Raw genomic sequence first — 26,817 nt, 5'->3', positions numbered from 1 at the left:
ATCAGGCCCATCTCCCTATTTCCTCACAAGTGAGATTCTCCAGACCCCTGACGAACTTCGTAGCTCCAACACACCGAGCTCCGCTCCTCGCGGCGCCCCGGCCGCCTTTCGGAAGGGCAGGCTCCAGCCCTCACGCCCTGCCCCGAGCGCCGGGACAAAGGCGGCGGTCCCGCCCGGGCGAGGCGGAGCCGGGCCGGGCCGAGCCACCGCCCGGCCGCTTTATCCGCCCGCCGTGGGTGGCGGCCGGCGCAGTGCGCATGAGTTCTGCTCGGCGGAGCTGCTCCGGCCACCTGCCCGTCCTCCGCCGGGAGCGGCGCGGACCCCGCAGCCGGTGAGTGCCGCCCCTCCTCGGGGGGCTCCCGGCTGAGGGGGGCTCCGCTCCCCGCGGCTCGTCCCCGCCGGGGCTCGGGTCGCTGGCGTGAGGGGCGAGCTCGCCCCGCGCCGCCTGCCCCCGGCTCGGTGTCACTGCGGGGAGAGGCCGCGGGGCTGCGCGCCCCTGCCAGCCCGCCACGGGAGCGGTCCGGTGTTGCTCTTATTACCCACTAATGGATTTTTAATTATTCTTCCCTCCTGTTCCAAGAGCAGCGGCGGCCGGGACGCCGGGCGCTCCGTGCGCTGGGTGGCGGCGGGACCGGGGACAGGGCGCAGGGGCCGGCCCAGCCCCGCGGAGCGGCTGCGGGCCCGCGTTCGTTCTGGTACGCGGGCGGGGAGCAGAAAAACTATCAGCGAACTGCTGCCCTGCCGCGTGTGCGGCTTGGCTTCCCGCTGTTGAGCTGTTAAAATTTTTTACCCCCGTGGATTTCTTGTTCTTTCCTAGCATAACCTAAAATTTTCTTCTGCTTATCGGTGACTTTAAGAAACTATATTTAAGCAAACGTTTCATACCTGTAAAACTTTGATGTATGCTGTTCCTGCCTGGCTAAGGGTGATGAGGAGCAGCTGCCTTATGCCTCCACTTTGCTTTCCTTGTCTGCAACTTAGGATTTCCAGTGGAAAAGCTGTTGGTGTAAAGACTGGCAGGTTTTAGTTCAGGATACCTTTTTCCCCTTCCCCCTCCAGGTGCCTTTTCCATCTGGAGGTGATAAGCATGAGATAGCTGGTGCTTCTTAAGATCTTAGGTGGTTTGGGTGAGGTTTAGTGCCCGTAAAGAGAAAGCACAGCCTTAAAAACGCTCTTGGGATTTTCAGTAATCCAGGATCTCAAGGGCATGTTTCCTGAGTAGTTTTTGTTTTAGTGTGGCAGCGAGAGGAGGTTGCTGGAAGTGGAGCTCTCTTGTGCTTGGTCCTGTGCATGGGTGTAGCAAGAGATGATTCCTGTGGTAACAAGCATGCAGATGGAATAGGAAAGAGATAAAACGGCCTCTTCCGAATTTTTCTAAACATTTTCCAAGGATTTTAAGCTGTAGCAAGTATCAGAAATGTAACAGTTATTTCCTTTCCCCTCTCTTTATGAAAGACTTGTTTCTAAACCCTAAAGCGTAAGTTTTAGCTTTAAAAGCTTTTGCAATTTCTGGCTTATGCTTATAAAAAGGTATTATTTTAAGACTTTGATACAGATCCTTGACTAATGCAGCATTGTAGATGGCCTTCCTTGTACAGGCACTACTTTAAAGAATTATGATTGTGGCTTTTCTCCTTCCTTTACAGGAATTACTGTTGTATAAGAGGGGAGCTGATGTTTAAACAATGAAAGGGGGAAAAATGTTGCTTGCTTGGGTCTCTACGAAAGGAAGATACTATTTATTTCTCAGAAATGGAATACATTTTCCCAGCAGTGTCTTTCTTATCAAGGATTTGTTTAGGGGTTTTACTATACGGAGTGAATGAGTAGACTTAATTTTTATGACTAGAAATACAAGTAATGCCTGGCATTAGAAAGGAACAGAGAGATTTATATATTGCATCTGTTTTGTCAGTAGTAAAACTTCTCTCATGTTGTTAGTTATAGCTGCTTTTTCTCTGCATGCCTCTGAGAGAAATATTAACTAAGAATGTTGGCAGATGGATTGCTGGTTGGATATAGTAACTGGAACAACTTAACTCCTGAGCAGTTGACAAGTCTCAGGCTGACTGACCTTCTGAAATACTGGAGCATGAAAATAAATGAGCATATGAATGTGGCTTTCAAAGCCAGCCAGACAGGCTGCTACTGTTACCAAATCCTCTCTCCTCCTTTTTTTTTTTTTTTTTTTAATTAAAAAATAAAAGCAAGTGATTTTAATTTCCAGTATAACTAACTGCTTAAATATATTCTTTTCAGTTGGGTGTGTATGGATGATCCCTGTATCAAGTAAAGTCCAGGGCCAAGACTCTACTGCTCTTTTTTGCTAGTGCTGTTTTCAGCTTTGTTTACCTTGGGCAGGCAGACCTTTATGTACTTACATAGGAATGAAATGTCCAAAATTAGTTCATTTTTAAAGTAAACACCCATGCTTTGTGCTTCAGACGTCCTCTGCTTTCTTCCCCACACCAGCACAGCAGTCACAAAAAGAAACATAGAAGAGCAGCCTAAAATCAGTTGTGAGACTGTGACACAGCTGTACTGGGGCTGAAAATTGTCTTGCTATCCTAAATACTGTGTAAAACAGGATTTGGCTCACCATTGCTGTGACTGTAGCAGCAGTTACATAATGAAACCCTAAACCCCAGTAATGCTGCACCTGTAACAAGACAGAAGTTGACTAATTACAGAGGCGTCTGTGCCTAAAATTGTTTATGTACACTTGATGGTTCTAAAGTGTTGGCTGTCACAGATAGCACCACCCTAATGTTAACAGGAGAGATTTAAAAAGAGTAACTTGAAAAGAATGGGACGCTTTCCTTGTTGAAATTTGCATGAGGCAAATTGAAGTCAGAGGAGAGCTCAGCCATCACCTGGATGTGTTTAAAGTCCCATGTGGGACTGGAGAGGCAGCTCTGGGTATCACATGCAGTTCTCCCACTGAGCAGGTGCTGGTTATCAAATCTCAACTGGAGAGTCCTAGTGAGAGCCTTATCTTTGCCCTTAGGTAAGACCTTAATCTACAGAAAAGTAACTACTTGTCACTGGCTGTGGTTTTATTTTTAGTTGGGGCAGGAAGTGATTCTGTCACTCTCAATGAGTGGGAAATGTGAGCACTTCAGAGATCTGTGGTGGTTCCATCCACAATGTTGTGTAGGAGCCTTTGCCATTGGCCTTCATTTCAGGCAGCAAGATTCAGCTGATGCTGCTGCTGATGTAGTGAGCTGGGGACAGAGTTTATTTGCAAGGGAAAAGGCAAAGATGTGTGGGCACATGTTTTCCCACCTTGAGGGTGGACCAATGTGCTTAGCATCATCAAATCCTGCTGGTATTTCACTGCCTTAAGAGAAGGAGCATTTCCCAAACACTTCAGAGAACAGTACTGAGGTAGTGATGAGTTGTGCTCTCGTGCTGGCTTGGTTGTATGTAACAAAGTCTCTGAACCATAGGATCTCAAAACAGTAAAAAGGATGATCCTGAAAATCTAGAAAGACCAGTTAAGAATGAAGCACAGTATGGAATCCTCATTTTCTGGTATCATCAGGCTTGGATTAATGTGGTCAAAGGTGTGTCCTTTCTGAGCAAAGCATGACTTGGAGAAGTCAGTGTAGTAACTGAATTATTACTTGGGTGATGAAAATGTTGGTTTGTGATTATTTCCTTTCTTTTTAAGTGGTTGCTACATTTAAGTTGAGATCCAATTCACCGAACCATTTAAGCATGTGATGGAATGTCCTAGTGAAGTCAGACAGATTTAAATTTTACTGAATTGGTGCCTTGCCCATCTAGTTCTTTCAAAAATGTATGTACACAGGATTAGTTATTTCAATGTTGGCAGCTCTCACAAATTCTGGTGTGAGTTGTATGAATGACATTCAGTGTGTTTCTTGAGCCTCCAACTTCCAGATTTAGAGGACTGAGAGAATCTTTGTTTTTAGCTCTAAAACTAACGGATTTTGTAGCTTCCCAGCCTGTAAAGGAAAGTTTGAATTGTCACAAGTGTGCCACAGAAACCATAAAGTTTGAAACAAAATATTGGGGCTACATGCATTGGATTCTGGGAGACTTGCATGGTTGTTGTCACTCTGTAATTACTTTGATGTAGTTGCATATCTGTCATGGGCTGCCATGAGAGTACCCTGAGTTCACATTTGGCTAAGCATTGTTCAGTCCTACTTGTCACCTGTTCTGCAAATCAATATTGATATCCAAGGAAATGTCTATAAAAATGCTGTTGGCCTGGCTCTCATTTAGTAGACTTTACTGCTTACTGTCATGGATTCTGTGTGTATGTTTTGGGGTTTTTTTTGGGTTTTTTATGGGTTTTTTTTTTGTTTGTTTGTTTTTGGTTTTGTTTTTTTGTTTTTTCTTTTTCTATTAATGGTCAGCATTTCTATACTGTGGTGACAGTCTCTCTCTAAACAAGGGCAGGAATGTTTCTGGGTTACTGGATGTTAAATAACTGTTTCGAGCACACGGGATTTTTCATTAGCAGATAAAGACTATTAATCATACTCACTGTTATCACAAGTTTCTTCACTTATGATATGGAGAAGGAAAGTCAGAATTTAACATGTTGGCCAGTTTTGGTTTACCTTGGTTCCTAAACACCAGCTGTTGTCTGTTGTTACTTCAGTTTCATTTTGTTTCTTTCTGTAAGAACAGCTTATAAATTTACTGTATGATTCTGTGGAGTTTTTATGCGTTCAGCAAAACTTCATCAGTTTATCCTGTGTACTCCTGGGATTAGTCAACTTGCCTGTGAGGTTTGGCCTCTATAGATAGTATTGTTACTTAGTCTGTTCTACCAGAAAGCTTCAATCTTACTGTAAATCACAAGAGTAGGGTTTCCCCTAAAGCTCAAGGATTTACTCAGTATTTCACATCCTGAAGGAGGTAAGAAGAATTCAGTTGCTGATAGCCCTGTTCACAAGGAGGAAATGTGTAACTAACCATCAGTTAGTTTTGAGGAGTTTGGAACAGCAGTGGCTCAATGAAGACATGTCATTGACCAGCTGGTTTTGTTCAGCTCTGGTCTTGTACAGCTGGTTCAGAGGTATGTTGCAGGAGCACTTAATACAAGGAAAAATTCATGAGGTTATTAGACACAAATACCTGACCTGTTTTGGGAAACCCTGTGGTCTCCTGACCACAGCATGCAGGAATCTCAGTAAATTCCTGCTCTCCTTTGCCTTGTTTTACTGCTCTGCTGCCAACTGTCAGAGGCTGATAAAGGTCTCCAGTCTGCCTCTCTATCATCATTTTTATAAAACTCATCCCATGGTAACACTTCTAATGACCACAGAGTGTTTCCAGATGTTTTCTCCAGATGCTTAACTCTCCAAACTCAACCACCACCATGGAGTGCAAGGTGGCTGACAGTGTGTGCAGAGCTGAGTGTGTGCACTGCTATGTCAGTGCACAGCTGACAGATTAAACCAGTCTTGAAGTTCACTGGCCACTTCTTCTGTTTCAGTTGAATCACTGAGAAAGAGCTGGTTAAGAACAAAGGCAAAGTCTGCATGATGCTCAGAGGACAATGAGGCTTAGAAATCTATCTTCAGAAATGTTTCATGCAGAGTGTGTTCCAGAAATTGTATGTGTAGTGAAAGGATCAGACTGATCTTGTGCTCTTTTAAAAATGCATGATAATTTTCTAGAAATTGTCAACTCACCTTAAGTATATTGTGCAGTTAATGGCCTGGTGCTGTCTGCTGACTTTTGGCTCCTGGCTTACTTAGCAGTTGATTTTTAGCATTTAAATGTCTTGCACTTTTGTGGGATTGATCTTTTTGCCTATTAAGCTAGTCTTCAAACAGGATTGTTAATAAAAAATTCTTTCAATCTCCTGCTACTATAGAAATAGTCCCTTGTAAATGCTAACATTGAGCTTCAGTGAAGAAGTAACCTTAGTCAGCAAAACTGTAAAAATATCCTTTTTGAAAGGACAGACTGCACCTTATCTTTGATGGCAACTTAATACATTCTCTGTGAATTATTTGCCTCTGTCAAAGCAAAATTAAATCTTTGGAGGTGAAGTTCAGTGCTAACTTCAGACTGTTTCAATTTCCTCCTCTACATTTTTCTACTCTCTGAAAAAACGTGCATGATACGTGACTTGTATTGTTTTAAGTATCTCATGAAAGCTATCTCTAGTGTAACCAAGAAGTGATCACTTCAGATGATAGAATCACTCCTACCCTAAGATGCATTTCTGGTTTAATATCTGGGGTCCTCTCTGCAAATAGTACTGTTCCTGTCACACTTCTGTGCTCCTATGTCATGATCTGATATTTTTGTGTTATTAATCGTTAATGGTACAGGCACACATCTCTTAAGCCAAGCTAAAAAATACCCAACTGCAATGGCTGAAGAACAAATCCCATTGTGAGAAACTTTCATATTTAATGCATCTCTGAAGGTCAGGAGGAACAGCTGCCTGTTGTCCTGCTGTTCCTTCTCTCTGAGCAAGATTACCTTATTTTTGAACCTGCTTGTTACCTTGACAATCCTACTGAAGCAGTGGGGTCTGGAAATTCATTAGATCCTCGACTGTTTCTGTCGTAAACTTTTAAAGTCTTTCACTTAATAGAGATGACATAAAGAGGATGAGTGTTAACCATGGTTAGGAGAGGAATTTGTTTGTAAAACATGCTGTACGTATTGCAGCAGTGCCGGGCAGCCTCATATCAGCTCTAGCTGCCTTAGACACTGTGCAAAGGTGTAGGAGTTTCTCAAAGCATAAAGAACCCAGTAAAGGGGAGAAGAAATAATGTATATGAATGGATTATGATTTTATTGACATGTACCTTTGATGTGTTAAAAATTATGTAAAAGGTAGAAGGGGGAAAAAAAAAAATCTTCCCCTGCACCTTTCCTGCAGGCTTGCAGACCATTGCACAGCTCCCAAGCTTTTCTGAAATGAGTAAAACGCCCAAAGAAGCCAGAGCTTCTAACACAAAAGCAGGACCAGTGCTGTAATGTTTGATACTGGCTCTTGTGTGGGTGGCTCTCTGAACCAGTTGCACTCACTGCCTTTAGTCATTGTTCAGGAGCTTTGTGAAACATCTGAACTGCAGTTCCAGAATGAGTAATGGGAGCTTGCTGGGAGCAGAGGTATTTGTTATTATTTAGAATTCATGACTTTAATGTTTATTGCTGCTGAATCTGGGTGTTCCTGCTGTCCTGAATGCAGATAGTCTACCATGAACTTAGCCCTGATTAAACTCTGAGGTATTGCTGTTGGAGAAAGCAGAACAATACTCTTAAATACTTGTCCCTCAAAATCTGGGCCTCTTGATTTGTTTCTTGTTAATATCAGCTAACATCTTCTCCTGGTTAGTCTTTAAATGTGGGTTTTATTTGTGATATTGTAATCTGCGGCAGTGACCTCTCATAATGTAATCCATAAAATATTCATAGTTTTGAGTGTAGTTCTAGAAATCTCACAGTTGTCTGTAGTGTCACTGGGGGACTGAACAAACACGGCATATTCAGTTTATATTGGGGTCACCTGGATAAAAATTTGATGCTGCAACTTAAAAGTGCTGAAGAGAAATAACATTTGCCTTGTGTTGAATGTCAGTAGAAGTACTCACCTCTTGCTGGTCTCTTTTCCACCTGAGCATCACCTTGACAGTCATAGGACAGAATCTGAAGTCAGTGGGGATTTTCTATGAATTTCAGTGGTGTCAAGATTCTCTGATAGTCTCATCTTCTAAAAATTATATATGTATTTGTGTGTGTTTGTTCAAATGTAAGATTTCAGAGGAGTCAAGATTTTCACTGATAATGTTGGCTTCCAAAAATTGCATATATTTTCTTCTGTGGATGTGTTTGTGGCATTTCAGCATCACAGGGTTTGTTGTATATGGAGCTGCTGTTGCAGGATATGTTTCATGCTTGGGCTGCTGTTTTCCTGTTTAGCTTTCTGCAGCAGCCAAAGGTACTGCCTCAGTGCTTCTGTGCCTGTCTGTCCTAAGAGTTTGAAAACCAGGACCCATGAGCATGTTTCTACCACTCTGGGTATCACTTAAAGCCCATTATCCTAAGGATGTGTTGTATTATTGATAGCTAAAGTTCTTAATAGAAAAAAAGGAAGCATGTTCTTTTTGTGTAAAAGTAAGGCTAAATTTCATCATTAGACCTAGTGTTCATGAGAAGGGTAATGAGATGTTTTTGTTGTGGCAACCCAATGCTCTGGAGTGTGGATGTGCTTCCAAGACTTGCTGGACTGCAGCCTAGCTACGTTGTGTGGGAGCTTTCCCACAGGACACGTTGGTGCTGCGGCACAGGCGAGGCACCTCTGGTAATGTCATAGCCCTCTCCTGGGAGGAGGGATCAGCGGGATGGAATTGTTGCTCAGTATTGGCAGATGTTATCTCACTGCTATGAAACACTAATCAGCTTACCAGAAGGCTCTGGTTTCTCAGCCCTCAGCCCACAGCTGTGGGGAGCAAGGAGAAGTAATCCGATTGAATTGGAAATGCACGCTTGACTTTGCTTCTCGTGTCGCCTCTTGAGCCATAATAAAGGGAGAAGCACTTGGGAAGCAGGAGCATCTCATTTAATTTGTGCAGTGTCAGGGGAATGGTGTCCATTTCCCAGCTGGTTGCATATAACACGGCACCTCAGAACCAGCTGTTTTGAGGAATGTGTCACTGCTGTCCACGGGTCACAGGCAGGCTGGGTGAAAAGATGGACTGTTAGCAAGCAAGGCAATTTCTCATTGCAAAGGGTGGTTTAATGTATCACAGCGAGAAATTAGCTAGATTCTATGTTTTGCCTACTCCCTGCTCATGCTGTTAGTGCACTGAGATGACTTTTGTGTTTGTGTCCTTGAGAATCAAGGAAAAAGTTCTGCCAGAATGTTTTGGGAGATGATTACAGTTCAGAGGTTTTACAGAACTGGGCATTGGGAAAGCTTAAAACACTGGGAGCTTTTCCTCCAGTGAGTGCTGGTGCATATGTCTGTTTCAGTAAGTATCTTCCAAATGTACAAGTAATGTTTCTTTATGGCTGAGTGAAATAAAAGCTCTTGAAGCTTTAAAAGGCAATTTGTAATGTGTTGATGCAAAAATGGCACCAAGTTCTGCTCATGGATATTTCACCAGAAGCAGGTGGCATAGAGCTACTTCAGTAGCATGAGTTAACTGCAGCAGTGCTAGGAAATGAATGGGGTTCTGTTTCCCTCCTGTGATCCCATAAATAGAATTCCTGTTTAAAACCAAATAAAGGTACTTGAGCTGTGCCAGTTGGTATCTCAGCTAGTGGGATTTTATTACTGTTAATGATGTGCCATAATGGAAAACACAAACTGAATTTGTAGGATAGGGATAGATGCAGGGTCCTTGCTTCTAACTGTTCATAGATATCTGGTTTGGAAGCACAAGAGATGGGGTACAGAACCTTTCTATGTTGGATTTTAGTCATCTTTTTGAACAAAACCAGTGTTTTAAAGTATGCCCATAAAGCAGTAGATGTGTTTCAGGACATAAAGATATGCCCTTTATTAACTTGTGTGGGATCTTTTTTTGCTATTTATTTTCCATTCCTTTTCAAGTGTTTTAACAAGCAGGTTTAACCCCATTCCACATTGTTCTCTTGCTTCCAGATATGAATAAAGCGTGCAGCCCCACATAACACACTGATGGCATTCTGTGCTGCGTCGGGATCAATAGGTCAAGAAGGTGTGATGCCTAGGAATCTCCTGGTGGATTCTCCTGAAATGGCATCCGAAATCTCTCCAGAACACACGCATGGGAGCACGGACAAGACTGCCAGTGTGGAGAACCATGGCAGCCAAGCTAGGTGCAGAAATCTTGCCTTGGTAAGTGTTTAATGAGCCTTGCACTTAGTGATACAGATTACATTAATAGCTCTGTCCCACATCACGCGATTTTTGTTTTATTAAGATTGATTTTTGCCATTTCTAATCCTAAGTGGTTGCTGGTGTTGTCTCGGTTGTTAAACTCAAAGTCCAGAAATAACTTCTCAGCTCCAGTATAACAGCTTGTTATTCTGGTCTGATTGTCTCTGAGAGCTTGGAGAGTGCTTCTCTCCAGCCCCTCCTCACAGAGAACCAGGAATGGCAGTAAGGGCTTCTCTGCCCTTGCTTTCTTAAATAGCTCATAAAGAAACTTAAAGGATAGTGGTTGTTCTACGCACTGCTTCTGCTTAGTCTCTTTGTTGACACTCCTGAATAAAGGTCTCAGCTTATTCCACCTTAATTAGATGAGTAACAAATACGTCACCATAAACAAAGCTGTGCTTGCATTAGTGAGTATGAGTGTGTGGTCATTTAAATCGTGAGTGAGTAACTGAGGGAGTAGGATGCACTTCTGCATTCTTCCCAATTAGCAGGGTGAATCAGGCAGTGAACTCAAAAGTACACTTTGTACTGTGACAGGCTAAGCCTAGAAAGCGCAGGTATGGTTCCTTCCATATTTTTTTTATCATCCCAACCACTTGAAAAGCATCCATTTTTAGTTGAAGAAAGAGCACTCTGGTAAACGTGCTTGCTTGGAAATCTAAATCGCTGTCTTGCCTTAAATATGGAATTAGGCTTTCTGTCTCTTTCCCTCTGCCCTCCCTGATAGATTCCTTTTAATGTGGTAGTTTTTTGTGAAAGAGTAAGTGGCAAAACCTGTATTTATCTGTATACCTCAGATACACTCAAGATTTTGTGCTACTTTGTGAGCTTTCTGACACCTGGAGGCAATTCAAATGTGGGTCCTCTTTTTGTTGTTTCTACTGAAAATATTTGCTGTTAATATGACACTGTATCCTTCAGCTTGTGTTGCTAGTTAAGACACAAAACAAGTATGACAAAATTTAGTTCCTTAACTGTTTCTGATTTGCTCTAGAAAAAAGTTATGAAGGGTCAGGGTGGGAGAGGTTAAGTTGGACTCAGGAAGTTAGTGTATGGTGTTTGTTTTATGAAAGCTGGTTGAATTTTAGAGAATTATGGTGGAAGTAGTACTTTGCTGGAGACAATTTTATGCCGAATTGCAAGTTAATTTTGCTTATTACTGTACCACTAGTTTCCAGGTTAACACAGCAATAGTCAATCATATTTCCTTGGGTTTTATTCTTAGTTGCAGTAGCAGACATGAGACTAGACATTTGAAAAAATCAGTATTGAATAACAAAGCTATGTATAAATCAGTTTGTATGGTCTTATCCCAGGTCTGCTGTGTCAGAAAATGACGTAAGTTCCCTTAGTCCGACTAGATCCTGCCATGTGATAACCCATAGGATGATGCATCAGCTAGAATTGGAATCCCTTCCTACCCTGTAATGCAGTAATTTATAGATGGACTAAAGTTAGCTGCAGGCTTAGGCAATTCCTATCAGACCTGTGAATTAGCAGTTCACAGAGCCTTTGATTTGTCTTATTTGAATTTGTACATGAAGACAGTGAATTGTGTACCAACAAACTTAATTGGGATGCCACAGATCCCCTTCCATGATTTTTCTTCCAGCAGTGTAGTAGGTCCAATAAGGCTGATAAGTTGCATGTGTGGAGTAGCAGGTCAGACAATATAAACTCTTCTCAATACAGGCATCCTTTCAGTTTCTGAATTTGAGAAGGGGTCTGTGTTAAACTGAACATGAAGGAAATGCTGCATATTCTGCCTCATTGCTGGAAGAGTCTCCTAGAGACATCATCTTCTTGCTTCAGTAGTTTTGTTATAAAAGTTCAGAAGATGCAGAAGTTTTGATGGCCTAATGAGAGGAAAGGGGTAGATAACTTTGTGTAGACAAAGAATTTCCATTATGCCAGTTTTGAGAAAGGTAGGGTTTATTTTCAGGCACACTGGACCTTCACTAGACCCTGAAACAGAAGCTACTAAAGACCTAACTGCCTCTTCATTTATCACTTTCCTGGATCTATTCGCCTAGAGACATGGCAAGAAAGGTCAGGGTTGGCTTTGATATTTTGGGTTGTTGTAATGGACATTAAAAAGGAAAGAAGTGTGACAATGCTTCTTATGATAGGCCTGTGCTGCTCCAGGTTTCTTACAACTTGACTGTAAAAAAAACAGGCTCTTAAGCTTCTCAGTATCAAATTGCATTAGTTACTAAATATAACCTTTGTATTGCATCTGTGGAATTCAAACAAATTCAGGGATGTGATAATAGGGACAAACACTTGGACTGGCTTTAGCCTTTGCTGACTGCTCACAGCTGGTTTGGATGACTCCTGGCTGGTCCTGCATCATGTGTGTCTGTGCTGGCATTGCTTGTTGGGAACTGGTTGTCAGTTTAGGAATGACTAGGAGATGGACATCAATTTCCATGTGCTAAAAAGGTCTTAAAATCCTGTATGTGGGATCCTTCCCAGTCAGCGGTTGTCACTTCAGTTTAATTTTGCCAGATTTCTCAGCTTCTCTTACCTATATAGTGATGCTTCCAGTTAACTTTGACAACTGCAGGCCTCTAAGCCAAATTCATTATTTTAAAAGGAAATCAAGATGCTGTCTTGATTTTAGGAGTACTTCTGTAGAAATTATAGATGTTCAGCTCTGGACTTACTTGGCCAAATCTGTCACAGCAGGTTGAGGTGAGATGGGAGAAATTCATCCCTTAATACCTTCATCTTACATGAACATTAGTAACCATAAAAGCTGTTACATATGAGGACTGCTTTGCACATATATTTTGGTTTCTGTGTTAAAAAGAGGTAGCCATACATCTGCTTGAGAGAAGAGTATTTTCTTGATGCATGGAATCAGTTGCACTTACCCAAGGGTGAGGGCAAACAAAAACACTCTGTTCTTGGCAATTCTAGCTTCCAAAACCCAGTCTGTAATGACACTGCCAGACATGTGGTATAAGAATTAACTTGCCATGAAATAGAGTTGCAGCAATTTAAGGACACTTGATTTGAAGATAAAACTAGGTCTTGGAGGGTTTCTTTTGAAGAAATTTGACTTGTTCCATTGACTGAATAGGCACAGACCAGCTTAAAGCCAATCCTTCTTTCAGTGCTTGTCGCTGGTAATTGGACTGGGTATCTATTCTCAGCCATGAGTAACTGCTTTAGTTTCTAAGTGTGAATAATGTGCTAGGACAATTGTGCTACCTGTGAAAACCATGGCAGAGGTGCTGGTTGTACCTGAAGTAAGCTGTGCTAATTGGAACTGCATTAATAATAAGCTGTGTCAATGCCTTGGATCTGTTACTACGGCTTCAGTACTTTACCTTCTGTATCTGAACATGTCTTACTGAGTGATAGCTTTGAGGGATAGTGAGTTCTCACTATTCTTGGTGGATTACACCAAGAATATATTATATATATTCTTGGTGTAATCTTGGTGTTATATATTTTATTTTTTTGCCTTTGGATCAGACAGATCCTTGGTTAATGCCACAGTTTCACCACTGCTCTTTTCGGGGTAGTGGTGGCCTCTAGAATTTGTTCAAGTGACTATTTCATTTGATCACTAATCAAATGGCTTAAATTGGGAGGGGCCAAGACTCTAAAGAGATTTTGCTTGTTCTGATTGTTATTTCTTCAGACAAGCTTCCTCTCTGGTTCTAACAAGACTTCATGGCCAGTCACTGAAGGTGGTTTGTCACTCCTGGATCCCTCGTATAGCACAGGTGACATTCTGAATGTTGGTGACATAGACATGAAGCACAACTATTGTGTGAGTAGTCTGAGCTGGCTCAGTGTTTTGTTTCACACGCTCAGCCATTTAACTCAGGGGTGACTTGGTTGTTTCGTAGTTATGGTATCTCTTGTAGCCAAAAAATTCTTTGTTATGATCCTTATCCTTTTTTGGATCAGTGCAGGTAATTCAGGTGCAACAGACCTGGCATTCTAAGTGTACCATGTTGGTATCTCTTTACCTCAACCTCCATGAAGAGAACCCACTGGGAATCCAGTGTGGATTTAGGGGTTCTGGAAAAGGATAGATCATGTGTCTGTTAGCCCACTGCCACCTTTTTTCCTCACAATTTGAATGGGTCTTGTGATGCTGAGCTGCACTTCAGGTGCATTCAAGGGAAAGTCCCGAGAAAGACTCCTTTCATAAAATTAATATGTTTTTCTCCCTTGACACTGATACTCCAAAGGCTTTACTGGATTACAAGACCTTTCACCATGTCCAGGGACTTTGCCAAATAACAATACACAAAAAAATGAGAAGAATTTTTGTCTGTTTGCTTTGTATGGATACAGCTGCCTTGGAGCAGGTGGAAGCTGTTCCTTAGAGGGTGTGGAGAGAGCTATGCTATGCTTCATAAGCTGATGTTAGTATGACCTGGAAACAGTGTGCCTTGGAAAAATAAAAGCCTGACTCCTAGCAAGGAATGATCTTGCTGTAAAATGTGCTAGTGAGAATACAGATCCTAAAGGCAGTTTGGGCTCTGTGCACAAACTGTATCATTGTGCTCCAAAGCAGGATCTGGTAGATAGAGATTATTACAGCAGGTGTGCAAATCTGCTTTTTAAACCATGCTAATAGGCATTACTGAACTTCCAGAGTGTTTTCTTCATATATTCTGGTACTTTTCACAGAATACTTGCATTAAAGTTTCTGTAATGTGAAAGTGAACTTCTGCTTGTCTCACTGTCAGCTCATGTAGAGAAGATTTGATGCAATTATAGAGGTGGTCAGCTTTTTATATCTTAAAATACACACAGGGACACAGGGCTGCATCTGCCCACCACCCATTCATTCTCTCCTGTTTTAAATGTAACATACTCCATGATTTGAGCCTTTCTGTGCAGCTAAGCTTGGAGCACTCCGTGCTTTGTTCTGGACTCTGTCCAGCTTGGCTGCATCCTTTCCAAAGTTCAGCAACTGAATCTGAACTCTGTGTTCCGAATGAGGATGTGCTGTCATGTCATCACCCTGGTTAATATATCCCAAAATGAGATCTGCATCCCTGAAAAGCAGATTTTTTTCCCTCTTTATGGCACTTAAATTGACAAAATCACAAATTGCACAGGTACCTTGCAGTAACTTCATCTCGGCATCATTTTTTTTATTCATCTGTGAGTTCCTTTTTGGGAGCCATGTCATAAACCTTTAAAATCAAGGTATGTGACATCTTGTACTTGACATCTTGTGGTCAAGTCAATAACCCTCTCATGAGAAATGAGTTTGGTGTGAAATTACTTGATTTTAAATTAAAATTTAGTGGCTTTTGCCTGACATGTCTCCTCATTTTTCTAATTGTTGGTCTGACAATTTCTTTTTCCTTCCAATTTCTATAGGCTGATCAGCCTAATTTTGTTTATCAAAGAGATGTCTTCAGAGTTTAAGCAGATATTCAGTTTGCTTTCTTTTAAAGTAGGCTAGGAGTAATTTAGTCAGTTTATGACTTTAGCTCATCTAGTTTATCTTTTAAGTGCTTGTAGATAATTTGTTTCCTCACTTAGGACCTATTGATTATATGCTTTGCTACCTCTCATGAAGCACAAAGGTACAATTATGCTTGTAAACTGAAGAAAACAACACTCAATATTATAGTCTTCTTCATCAAATGAAATGGTACTATCAAAACCATCAGATAGTGGGTTGTAGAGGAAGCACTTTTTGACACAGCACACAATTACACTCTGGAACTCCCTGCCACAGAATGCTGTGCATGCCAGTCATTTCCATGGCTCAAACAATAAGATGAATTCACGTTAGAAAAGCTCATTAAGGGCTATTAAATACACAGATGCCAATGCATCTGGGAAATCTTTAAGCCATGTGTTGCTGGAAACTGGAAGGATTTAGGGGAGGAAAAAATATACCCATCCAATATACAGCAACACCTCCCACAACCTCTTTCCCTAGTCCTGTGTGTTCGTAGCTGCTGAAGCTAAATGGGCTTTTTGGTCTGGTCCTGTGTAGTAGTTCATGTTCTTACTTGTAATTCACATGCTTCCAGCTTCAAGAACACAACAGTACAATTCATTCAGTTTCCCTTTCCTGTAAATCTAGGCAGAAGTACTTGACTTCTTCTGTGCTAAACCTTTTATGTGTGTTCGGATACAGTTCCTGCACGCAGGGCTTTCCTTTTCACCCCTTCTAAAAAGTAAAACTGCCTTGTTACTAACAGACTGTGGCCCAAGTGGTGCTACACTGGCCTTTGTACTACACCTTAGTTTGCTCCCTTCATGATTCTTTTGAGAAGCACCCAGTCACTTCTTTCGCATGGAATTGTGCCTATTAATTCTTCAGTGAAGTTGTCAAGTGATAAATCACTTGAATCTGGCATTCTCCTGGTATTTTGCTAGTTAAAGTTTGGTTCCTTAGCAGGTTTTAGATTTTTTTAAGCACTGCAGATGTCTTGGGATCTCCTGTGATGTTCTGTTTCTGTCAAAACTGTGCTAGTTTTAGGATTTTAGATCTGGATGTGATGTTGAGAATTTCTACAGATGTATATGAAAAATTGTGGGTTTCTGGGTATTAAGTCCTTGTATTGAACAGGTAGGAAAGGAATCAAGAAATCATTTCTAGGAAATATATTCTATTCTTGTTTTCTTTCTCTTATTTCTTTATTTTTCCTCTTTTATATCAAACAGTGTTATAACACTGTTTCCTGTTTGGCATAAGCAGGAAATGTTTGGCTGCACAGAGATCTAAAATATTAATGCCAGCTGAACATACTTGGCTATTTCATCTGTTTTCATCCCAAATTTCTTCTGTCTGAGCAGTCTTTTTAATCTTCTTAATTTAATGTAATTTTAAGCTGAAGCACAATATTCAAGCTTCAAATTCAGGCTGTCTTTTGACAGTAGTTTTAAAGTTTGTAGTGTTAGGTGTATGTGAGATTTAGTTTAAGGGAGTGTGTTTGTGTATAAAGAGTAGGGAGAAGATGGAAACTATGAGGTGAATAACTCAAGTAGATGAAAAGACTTTTCTTTGACTATTAAAAAACACAGATTCATCAAGGAGGCCTGGAAAACCAGCCTGGAAAGAATATGGACTGTTCCAGTATTTGGAATATATCGAAAATGAACTAATTTATAGACCTGGTGGCCTTAGTTAAAACTGGCACCTTTAAGTTAAAAAAATTCCTCCCACCATTCTGAAGGCTTTACTATAATACAGGTAGTAATAAGGCAAGTAATACAGGTGGGAATAAAGTAAGTCACTGCTTGGTTTACATCTCTGAGCTCCTTTGGTTTGACCAGCCTGAGTAGTTTTTTTTTTTTTCCCACTGTGATTGTGTGTCTAAAATGGGATTATTTCCTTGGCTGGCAAACTGAAACATATCTGGCCTGAGGGAGTTTCTATCCAGACTGGATGCCTTGCATCTCAGTACAGTGCCCTCACTTAACATTGCTTGTTCTCCAGACTTGTTGGTTTTGGTTTTGTTTGTTTGGGGTTTTTTTTTCTGATGAAATGTGACATTGATCATCTTGAAGGGAAACTGCATGAGGAAACAGATCGAAGTGCTAACAGAGATGAAGTTGGCCTTTCACATCCTGGTATGCTGTTTATTACAAATGTGTTTGTAAAGAGCTGGTTACTCAATTTAAATCCTTTACCTAAAGGGACACAGCAAGGTCCACAAGAGATGGTTAAATCAGGCAAAGCTCTCCTGCAAATCTTTCCTATAATGGAAATAAGTTCAGTCTTGCAGCACAGAAAAGGATGGAAGGAAGTGCTTTTGGAAGTCTTTGCTTCCTTGCTTTATTCTTTACTCAGCTATTGATCAAACAAGTTAAGCTAATGTGGGAGCAGTTTTTTTATGTGCACGCAGTAATTCCTGTACCACACTCTGGATTTGTTGCCACTATGAACTTCTTAAACACAGCCCCCCTTCTTTTCTTTTGCCTGTGTAAGTCTGGCTCTTGCAATGAGCTTACCCTCAACAAAAGCTCTTGGAGTCCTGTTCAGCTCCAGCTCAGGGCTACCTAACAAGGGCTCCTTTCCTGTCATTCTCTCGCCTACTAGACATAGCAGCCCTATGAGTATTTGGGTGGGGAAGGAAGGAGATTGCAACATCCATTAAGGAAAAAAACACACACACACACAAAAAAAAAAAAAAAAAAAAAAAAAAAAAAAGGAAGGCTTGTCTGTCTCTTGCTTTTCAAGTGCAGCTGTAAAACTTTCCTTGGCCTTTGAAAACTGACATGTGGTGGGTGCGAGCTGTGGACTATGTCAGCCTTTGAAGTTCATCTTTTAAACCGGCAGTGGCAAATGGCATCCAAATTTTAGCTTTTGTAGCAGTTTTGCTGCAAGCTGGAATAAGTTACTTATTCTGACAGTACACTGTGGATATTAAGACTAAGTTAGAAATAACAACACCTCTGTACATCTTTCCCACCCACCAAATGTTCTATTGGCCACACAGGCTAAGACCCTCAAACCATTTATTTTCTCATCTGTAACATTCTGAGTGCTTGAAGATCAACTGCCACTGGGTACAATGTAGCACATTATATTTCTTAATCTATAGGCATTATTTTGGTACAGAGCTACGTTGTTCTTATTTTTAGTGCTGAAAATGGGGATAAAAGCATTGTTTGTGCAAGGAGTTAACAGGTAGAGCTGCACACAGGTTTTTTTAGTCTAATCTAGTGTAAGATGATCTGAACAGGCATGGTGAGTTTGAAGCAAGTTGTGCTGCCCTAGCAAGAATGTGCTACCTCTTGAATATTTGTACTGCATACCTTTATGTATTTACCTAAATTCTCCCAGCCCTCCACTGAGAAGTAGCCCCTTTACCCTGTCTGCATGTGCAGTGAGGTGTCCTTGGTGCTTCTTCTTGAGTTACTGACAGCAAAGTTTCCAGTATATGCTTGGCAGGGGAGAAATTCAGTCCAGAAAAGGGAAAACCTCACTTGCTTTTCAACAATATATACTTGCATTCCAGAACTTACACAGGTCTCTTGGGAAATGTCTTTCCTGTATCCATTGTCTTAATGCAGTGCCTTTCTTAATCATTCTTTGTCATCTCCAAGTTTCTGGAAAAGTGAGTGTTTCCAAGGGTGGAGTGAAAAGAGTTAGAGCATTGCTGCCCAGCTTCACATAGTGATAATGTGCTAATCAAGTTAATTAAGAGCCCTGAGTCAGAGAAAATGAAGACTGGATAATCCAAGTGATTATTTATCACTTCTGTGGTCTACAGGATTATTTCCTGCTGAAGAAAATAGCCTAAGGCACTGTGCCACTAGGGAGGAGGTCTTCATATTTATTCTTGGGTTTTCCTTTCTGTAACTCAAAGGTAAAATCTTTAGAAGCCCTCTCCCTACTTACTATTACCTTTTCATAATCTCTTATGTACCTTTGGTTAGTTTATAGTTGGTAGTGGCAGAGACACTTCTCAGCTCCAGCTTTGCTTCTAGGAGTCCTCACTCTTTGGTCTTGAGCAAAAAGGGAATCAACCATTTCTGGGGCTGTCCTGAGTGCACCCTTTCCCCTCCCATGCTGTTCCCTAAGCCTTGAGCCTGAATCTGACACAGAACATAGTTTTCCCCACTTTGGCATCAGAAGAAGCCATCTTAACGCACGCAAAGGCACAGGTGGGTGTAGGACTTTTTTTTTTTTTCCTTAGTAGCTCTTATGGCTTTTATGATCTTTAAGTAATTTACTCTGTACAACTCAAATGAAGACTTCTTTGCCAAACTAAAGCATGTAATACCAATTGCTGCTATTTTGGTTTTTAAATTTTTTTGTCCTCTGTCATTGTAATGTCTAAATGTCTCTTTGGGAAGGCATCAATCTTTTTTTTTTTTTTTTTTTCCATAGGATGATGAAAGTTTGAAATACTTAACTCATGAAGAACAGGATGTTCTCATGTTCTTTGAGGAAACCATAGATGCCTTAGAAGATGACTTGGAGGAGATGGCCCTACGTGACAGTGGCATCCACTGTCAGTCCCCAAGGTCAACAGAAGAAAATGTGTCCAGTCATTCAGAGACAGAAGATATCATTGACTTAGTGCAGTCAACACCTGAGAGCAGTGACCATGAAGGTCCTTCCAGCAGAGATACAGAACCAGGTAGTTTGGTTTCTTGCGAGTGTGGGTTTTCCCTTTGATCCAGCCCTGACCTACTCCAGTTCTCTTTAGAAACTGCTAAAGAAATTCTGTACCTTCCTTACTACTTCAAGATAAATTTGTTACTCATTGGGAGCTCTAAAGACAGTGATTTTAATTTGCCTTGGGGTTTTTGGAATTCTTGCTGCTGCTGTCACTTTTTTCCTAATTTTTCCTTTTCCCTCGTGGGGGTCATGCATCTGATGAAGTTGTTGGTTTGCTGTCTTCAGTCCTCTGCCTGGAGACTGAGTTGTCACTGTTGTGCTGCTGTATTGTCACAGTCATTGCAGCAAGGCAGACTGTATTCACCAACCTGTTCATGCTCTGCTCTTCTCAAAGACTTTTAAAGGTTTTTTCCCCAAGAGTTTTAAGATAGCAGATTGTTTTCAGTGTAACTCTCTGTGGGACTGAAAGGCATACAATCCTATCAGTGACTTTGTGACAAGATAGCATATGGCATGTTGTTTTTGTCACCCTGTAGAGTGTGTTCTCTCTGTGTTTGGACAATGAATCTATCAGCTAGTCCACACAGTGGGACATAATGTGTCCTCTCCTGGCTGTTTTAATAAAAAATAAGAACTGCAAAACTCTTATGAAAGAGCAGCCATTGAAGCACAGTGAAGCAACATGCAGACTATGAGCGAAAGGCAGAGAGAGGGCTGTGTTAGTGACACACAGCATTGAGCTATAGCATTGCCTAAGAGATGCCAGTGCTGGGAGTTCTCTTATATTTTCTTCTGGCTGTGTGGGCTGAGGTTGAGTTAGAAGGGTAGGGAGAGGGGAGAAATGCTGCTGAAAGAAGCATTTTAGCTTGCATTCTGCTCTGTGTGAAGAGTTAATGACATCTCTGGTACTTTGCCTTTTAGTGTTGGATGCCCCTTGGAGAGCTGAGAGCCCTCAGCCAGCTGTACCTGCTGACCTTCCCCCACACCCCCCTGCACCACCACCAACGGTGTCTGAGACACTTCCTCTTCCTCCTCCACCCCCTCCAGTGCAGCATCCAAAGTTGCTCCGTTCCATCCCCACTCCTCTCATCATGGCCCAGAAGATCTCTGAGCAGCAGGTGGAGAGCCGGGCACGCTTCCCCAGCGCCCTCAAGGAAGGGAATTCTGACAGGAAGAAAGCCCCGGTAGCCAACGGTGATTATTGCACAGCACCCAAGCACCCTCCTGCCCCCGCCCCCAAACTGCACCGGTTCCCAAGCAACATCAACATAACAAATGTCAGTGGCAAGGAATTCAGCGAGACGATTTCCAAAGCAGCGGTTAACGTGCAGGAGCGGCGGGCTCAGGTGCTGGCCAACATCAACGGGGGAGCTCTTCTGGCAGCTGAACTGGAGGAGAAGCTGCATAAAAACGATTTCTTGTCACGTAACAGAAGTTCTTCCTTACGGGATCTCTCCTCTGAGCAAACACGCTATGAAGCCCTGACAAAACTCGGCCTAGTTAAGGGAAAGCCAGCTCAGGACCAAGTGGACCATGCCCCAAGCACTCAGCAGCTTGATGTGCAGCCCAAGCAGTCAGAGGCTGTTACCAATGGATATAAAAACATCCATGAGGTTTTAAAAAGTGAGCCCAGCCCTTTCCTTCCTATGGGCAAAACTGTAACAATCAAACCAGAGGTGGCTCTTGCCACTAACAAAGTCAGCAGCCTGCAGCAGAACACAGAAAAAAGTTGCAATGATTATAAACAACCTGCTGTAAGCCTGGACATGAGGAGGAGGTCGGGTTCGCTGCCTAGACCTTCAGGGTTTCGATCCCAAGGGATAACGGTGAAGTTTTCCGGCCGTGGCTCAACTGAAGAAGCCAGGAGAGAGGCACTCCGGAAACTGGGACTGCTGAAAGAGACTGCGTAACTTGGGTGGGAATGTTGTGGCAGCAGGGGGAAAGTCATAGCATGGCTTTGTGCTGGAACAGCCCCAAGAGGATTGGGATCAAGTGGATTGGAAGAAAAAAGGGAAAGGTCTCTGCTTCAGGCAAGCCAGGAAGGTATTAAACACTGTGGAATGGCCACTTGTGTTTATCCCAGAAGGACTGGCATCATGTAGGGTCATGTACAGTAGTGGAGTTTGGCTCTCCTTCCTACAGAGATACTCATCTGTTGCTCTTTGTGACTAAGAGGAATTTTATTTAATTAATGCTGGACTGTAGCAGGCAGCATCTCGTTAATGAAGTGTACAGTGCAGTATTGTTGTACATAGCAAGCTGAATGGCTAATCTTGCTTTTGCTCTTTCTGAAGCCAAAACAAAGAGCCCCATCTGTCCTGCCTACATGTCTGTCTGTTTGTCCATGGGAGCTCGAGATAATGTCACAGCTGGAATTTCTGACAGTGTGACACCCTTCTGTGACTTTTTGTTGTCTGTGTTATCTGGCTTGGCTTCTTTCCCTGCCAATGTTGGATGGGGAGTCTTCTGCTCCCTCACTCTCTTCTTGACTCAAAACTGTGCAAAGGATGGCTTCTGCTTTGACCTTCTCCTGGACAGAGCTTTGAATGGGTGACTGCCTCACTCTGCTGCTGCACCTGGAGCCTGCCCTCCCCTCCCAGCCACCTGCTTCTCCTCACACCTGAGCAACCCACGTGTCCAGGGAAAGGCACCGGAGAGCCTCGAGGATATGCACTGACTGCCAAAGAGTCTCCTGACAATCTGTGACCCCAACTGCTCTGTCCCAGGGAGGATCTCACAGCAGAGAAGCCATAGGAACAAGTTAACCAAAATCGAGACCCATATGTCAAAAGTCTTCTCTTTTATGTTTGGGTTCCTGGGAAGGAACTGCTACTTTTTGAACAGTAGCTGTACTACGCAAATTATAAGTTCTGTTACTTCTAAAACTATCATTTGGTCTTCCTGTAGTTTGGCTGCCCTAATAATCCTCTGTTCACAGCCTTATTTGAGTCTGCTCTGCCAATGCATGACAGAAGTTACAGCCAAAATTCTTGCAGGCTATGTGGAGTTTCAGGAGAGCTGCACATCTTTCCTGAATAGTCAAAGTTGGTGGTATTTTGCATTTATTCAATAGACAAGCTGGTAAAGATGGTCCCAAAATATATTTGTGTGTTAGTATGTTTTTGGGTTATTTTTAATATGGCAAAGCTGTCCTTCCACATTGAAACGCCTTCCCTTTTTGTATTACCTGAAAGCATCAAGAATAGCCACTTTAAAATCCAATGCCAAACCCTCAATTTTTTTGGTTGTTATTCCCTCACATTTGATTTCTCAGTGTTCTGGATTTTTTTCTAAAGGGAAAAACTGACTTGCTCTCTGCACTTTCTGAAGCCTCGACCAACGCACTGCTTCTCCTTAGTAGCTGAGCAATAAACCTTGGAGAAGAGGAGGGGTGGCTGCAGCAGAAACTGACACACCCTTTGGCGAGGAGCTCTGACATAACTGTGATAAACAAGTTTGTAGTTCTTGTGATAAAGTATTTCAAACTTGCTGAGCTGTACTTGTAAACGAAGCTGTCATGAAGGAAAAACCTTTGTGTCATTCTCAACCTGCCTCATAAGTTAAAGGTTTTTTGTTGTTGGTTTTTTTTTTTTTGTTTTTTGTTTTGTTTTTAATTATCTGCTTGCTGCTTAAATTTTTAATTGTGTTGTTATGGTATCTGGCTGGTTCTGTTATGTAGTTATTCTTTTCAGCATTTTCACTGGGTAAGTGATCATGTTCCTCATTGTGACAGGCTTGCTATACATAAGCCATCAGTAATTAAAATATGTGGCTGTTCCTGGGCTGTCAGAGCACTTGGGCATGCATAATCAAACGTGAGAGGTGCTGCTGAAGCAAAAAAGGCTGCTTGTGTGCTGCAAGTAAAGCACAGGCTTTTTCTGCTGGGCTCTGAGTCTGCAGTCCTAAATCAGAAAGACCAAGGAGCACAGAAAATACACCCAAGCACATGCTGCAGTGCCGGATGGAATGGAAGCTGACATGTGGATGATACATCATAATTTATTAACATAACCTGCTAAGTAAATTTAAATGTTTCATGGCCTTTGTGCTTTTAAATCCTGGTAAAGCAAATTCTTCATAATGAGTGTGAAGTGTGTACAAAGCAATCTCCACATCTAATCATTTCTTGCCAGCTCTTCTTTGAGTTGTTTACAGCTGAGAGCCCTTGCTAAGCAAACAGGGAAAAAAAAAACCCTGACACTGTTTCATTGGAATTCAGTCTAGTTCAATAACTCTGTAATGTCACCCTACTTAAAAATATCCCAGATATTTAATATCTAAAGTTGCTGTATGCTGAATTAGCTGGATCATGTTCTCTCATCCTTTGTGCAGGGCTGTGTCCTCAACTGGTGGGAAGTGAGAGCTAAACCTTCATTAGGTAAAGGAGTTTCTGCCCAGGGAGGACTTGGAACGAGGTATTCATTGTGGCCCTTCATCATAGCAGATAAATTCTTCTCTGTGCCTAAAACTGTAGTGAGTAAAGCCATGTACTAAATGAAGTTAAGTTAGCTGCTAATAACCTGTATATAAATTGAGCTCTAATTTGTGTATCTTGTTTTGTGTGTATATGTTGCTGTGATTTTACTTTCTTTCCCTTTGTGCTAGAGGTAACTGTCTTGCACAAATCTGATAAATCATCTATTAAACTAGAATAAACCAAATTAAATGATGGCTGATGGGAGGTGCCATTGTGTTCTTTGCCACCCAGTAGCATGACTCTTTCTTGGAGGAAGGAGGTGACTTTTCTTAATGGCTAATACTGATTTAATAACCTTTCATTTTGCAACTGTGGATGTGTGTGAGCCAGAGCCCAGCCCTGTCGTGGCAGGTGCTGGAGGAGGGACAAAAAAAAAAAGGCTATGTCTGACAAGAGATGTGTATTCTTGCTGCTGGGCTTCAGTAGCTGTGAGCAGTGTCCTTGCCAGAATGGAGTTCATTCTGAACAGTGTTTGAATTAGACAAAAGCTTCTCTCTCACAATGTTTTGCATTATTAAAATGACCTTTCCAAGAGGAAAATTTTATATGTGAAAGAAGAATAACATCTTTGTTTCCAAGGCTGTTACCATAAGTGAGTGTGGTCCTGCTGAGTGTGGAAGTCTTCCTTGTTGCACAGGTCAAAGTTCCCTGCCAGAGAACATTTCTACCCATCCCTTCTACAACTGTTTGCTGCTTTTCTGTCTTTTGAAGAAGGAAGAAGGATTTCTATGTAAGTATTCAGGTGTTGTTGAGCATTTGTCCAAGTATCATGTGTCATAAAAGAGAGAATAGAAATCACTCTAGAAAAAAAAAAATACTTCCCATTTGCTTGAGCTACTTTTTTATCCCTGAGGCTGGTTGCGGTGGTAGCCAAAAAGCAGCAGCAGGTGCAGCAGCCTTGCCTCCAAGCTCCCAGGGCTGCCTCAGGGCTCAGCCATGGCAGGGCAGGTGGCCTTTTGTAACTGTGTCCAGCTCCAGCCTGGAGCCAGGCAGAGAATTTAACTTGGCTGGATCTGTAATGAAACTTAAAGGAGGTTCCAGTGCCTCACCTGTGCTGGAGGTGAAGCCTCACAGCTGCCCCAGCACCTGCAGCCTTTCAAGTGGCTGCACTTGGGGAAGAAGCTTTTGATGTGTTGACTCCTGTTTTATACACACACACATGGAATTTGTTTTCTCCCTTTAGAACAGACATCTTCAGAAAGTGTTACCCATAGAGGGATGGGGGAGGCAGGAAGCTGAGGGGACGGGGTAGATTTAACCCTGCAGCTTGGGCAAGTTTTCAGTTTTGTTTGTGCCTCAGCAAAGAATAACTTACAGCTCTGCTGCACAAGCTCCAAGTGTTGTGTAGCTGAAGCCACCAAAATAAAAATCACAGCCCTTCCTTAACTGGCTACTCGCTGTCCTTCCTGGCAGAGGGGGAGCCAGGGAAGCACAGCAGCACCTGCTCCAGTGGGATTGCTCTGGAGACAGCTGCAAAGGAAGGGCCTTGGAGCAGGGAGGCAGCACTGGGACAGCTCAGGGTCCATCCCAGGCCCCCCCAGCTGCCTTTTCACTGGCCACTTTTCCAGCCATTCATCTCCCAGCCTGGAGGGATCCATGGGGTTGTTGTGACCCAAGGGCAGGACCTGGCACTTGGTGGTGTTGAACCTTATTCCCTTGCAGAACCTTCCTGCCCTCCTGCTGATGAACACTTCTGCCCAACTCCACAGCACCAGCAGACTCCCTTGATCCCCATGTCCAGTTCACCAGTGGTGATGTTAACCAGGGCTGGCCCCAGCACTGAGCCCTGGGGGACACCACAGTGACCAGATGCCACCTGGGTGCAGCAGCATTCCCCACCCCTCCCTGGGCCCTGCCCAGGCAGGATTAACCCAGCCACTGTCCAAGCCCTGGGCTGAGAGCTTTTCCAGGAGAGTGACGTGGGAGGTGGTGTCAAAGGCTTTGCTGGAGTGCAGGGAGCCACGTCCACAGCCTTCCCCTCATCCCCAGGTGGGCCACAGAAGATCAGGTTGGTCAGGCAGCACCTGCCTTGCACAAGCCCCTGCTGGCTGGGCCTGATCCCATCGTTGTCCTGCATGTGCTGTGATGGCACTGGGGATTATCTGCTCTGTGACCTTCCCTGACACTGAGGTCAGGCTGACCAGCCTGTACTTCCATGGATTTTGCTTCCAGCCCTTCTTGAAGAGGAGTGTCACATTTGCCAGTTTCCAACCCAGACCTCCCACCTCGCCAGGACTGCTGGTAAAGGATGATGGAAGGGGGCTTGGGGAGCACTTCACTGGCTCCCACAACAACAATGGGGGGTGGATCCCACCTGCCCCATGGACTGGTGTGGGTCCAAGTGCTGCAGCAGCTCACTGACCATTTCCACTTGGATTATGAGGCCTTCCTTCTGCTCCC

General features: G+C 42.7%; 1 protein-coding gene across 2 annotated transcripts; it reads left to right on the top strand.

Annotated features, from left to right (window-relative positions):
- The first annotated feature begins 179 nt into the window (after nucleotides 1-179).
- Nucleotides 180-24,616, top strand: PROSER2 (proline and serine rich 2). Of its 2 annotated transcripts, none has more exons than XM_021530977.4 (4): nucleotides 180-331; nucleotides 9,614-9,829; nucleotides 19,707-19,959; nucleotides 20,862-24,616. In XM_021530977.4, exons 2-4 carry the CDS (start codon nucleotides 9,650-9,652, stop codon nucleotides 21,848-21,850), a joined length of 1,422 nt encoding a protein of 473 aa, XP_021386652.3. In that variant the 5' UTR covers nucleotides 180-331; nucleotides 9,614-9,649; the 3' UTR covers nucleotides 21,851-24,616. The 2 variants fall into 2 exon arrangements, with proteins under 2 accessions (XP_021386652.3, XP_085424765.1); XM_085568639.1 differs by lacking the exon at nucleotides 180-331 and adding an exon at nucleotides 671-695.
- The last annotated feature ends 2,201 nt before the right edge of the window (nucleotides 24,617-26,817 follow it).

Source organism: Lonchura striata, chromosome 1A (genome assembly GCF_050655825.1).
Source record: "Lonchura striata isolate lonStrDom1 chromosome 1A, ASM5065582v1, whole genome shotgun sequence".
NCBI classification, from domain to species: Eukaryota; Metazoa; Chordata; class Aves; order Passeriformes; family Estrildidae; genus Lonchura; species Lonchura striata.
The sequence above is the reverse complement of the archived record's forward strand: the minus strand, read 5'-3'. Positions and strand labels throughout refer to the sequence as shown.

Bases quoted from the DNA above. Each gene is read 5' to 3' on its own strand.
- PROSER2 (XM_021530977.4), top strand. From the start codon at position 9,650: ATGGCATTCTGTGCTGCGTCGGGATCAATAGGTCAAGAAGGTGTGATG. The intron at 9,830-19,706 runs GTAAGTGTTTAA...TTTTTTCCATAG, and splicing joins GGTGCAGAAATCTTGCCTTG to GATGATGAAAGTTTGAAATA. The intron at 19,960-20,861 runs GTAGTTTGGTTT...TTTGCCTTTTAG, and splicing joins CAGCAGAGATACAGAACCAG to TGTTGGATGCCCCTTGGAGA.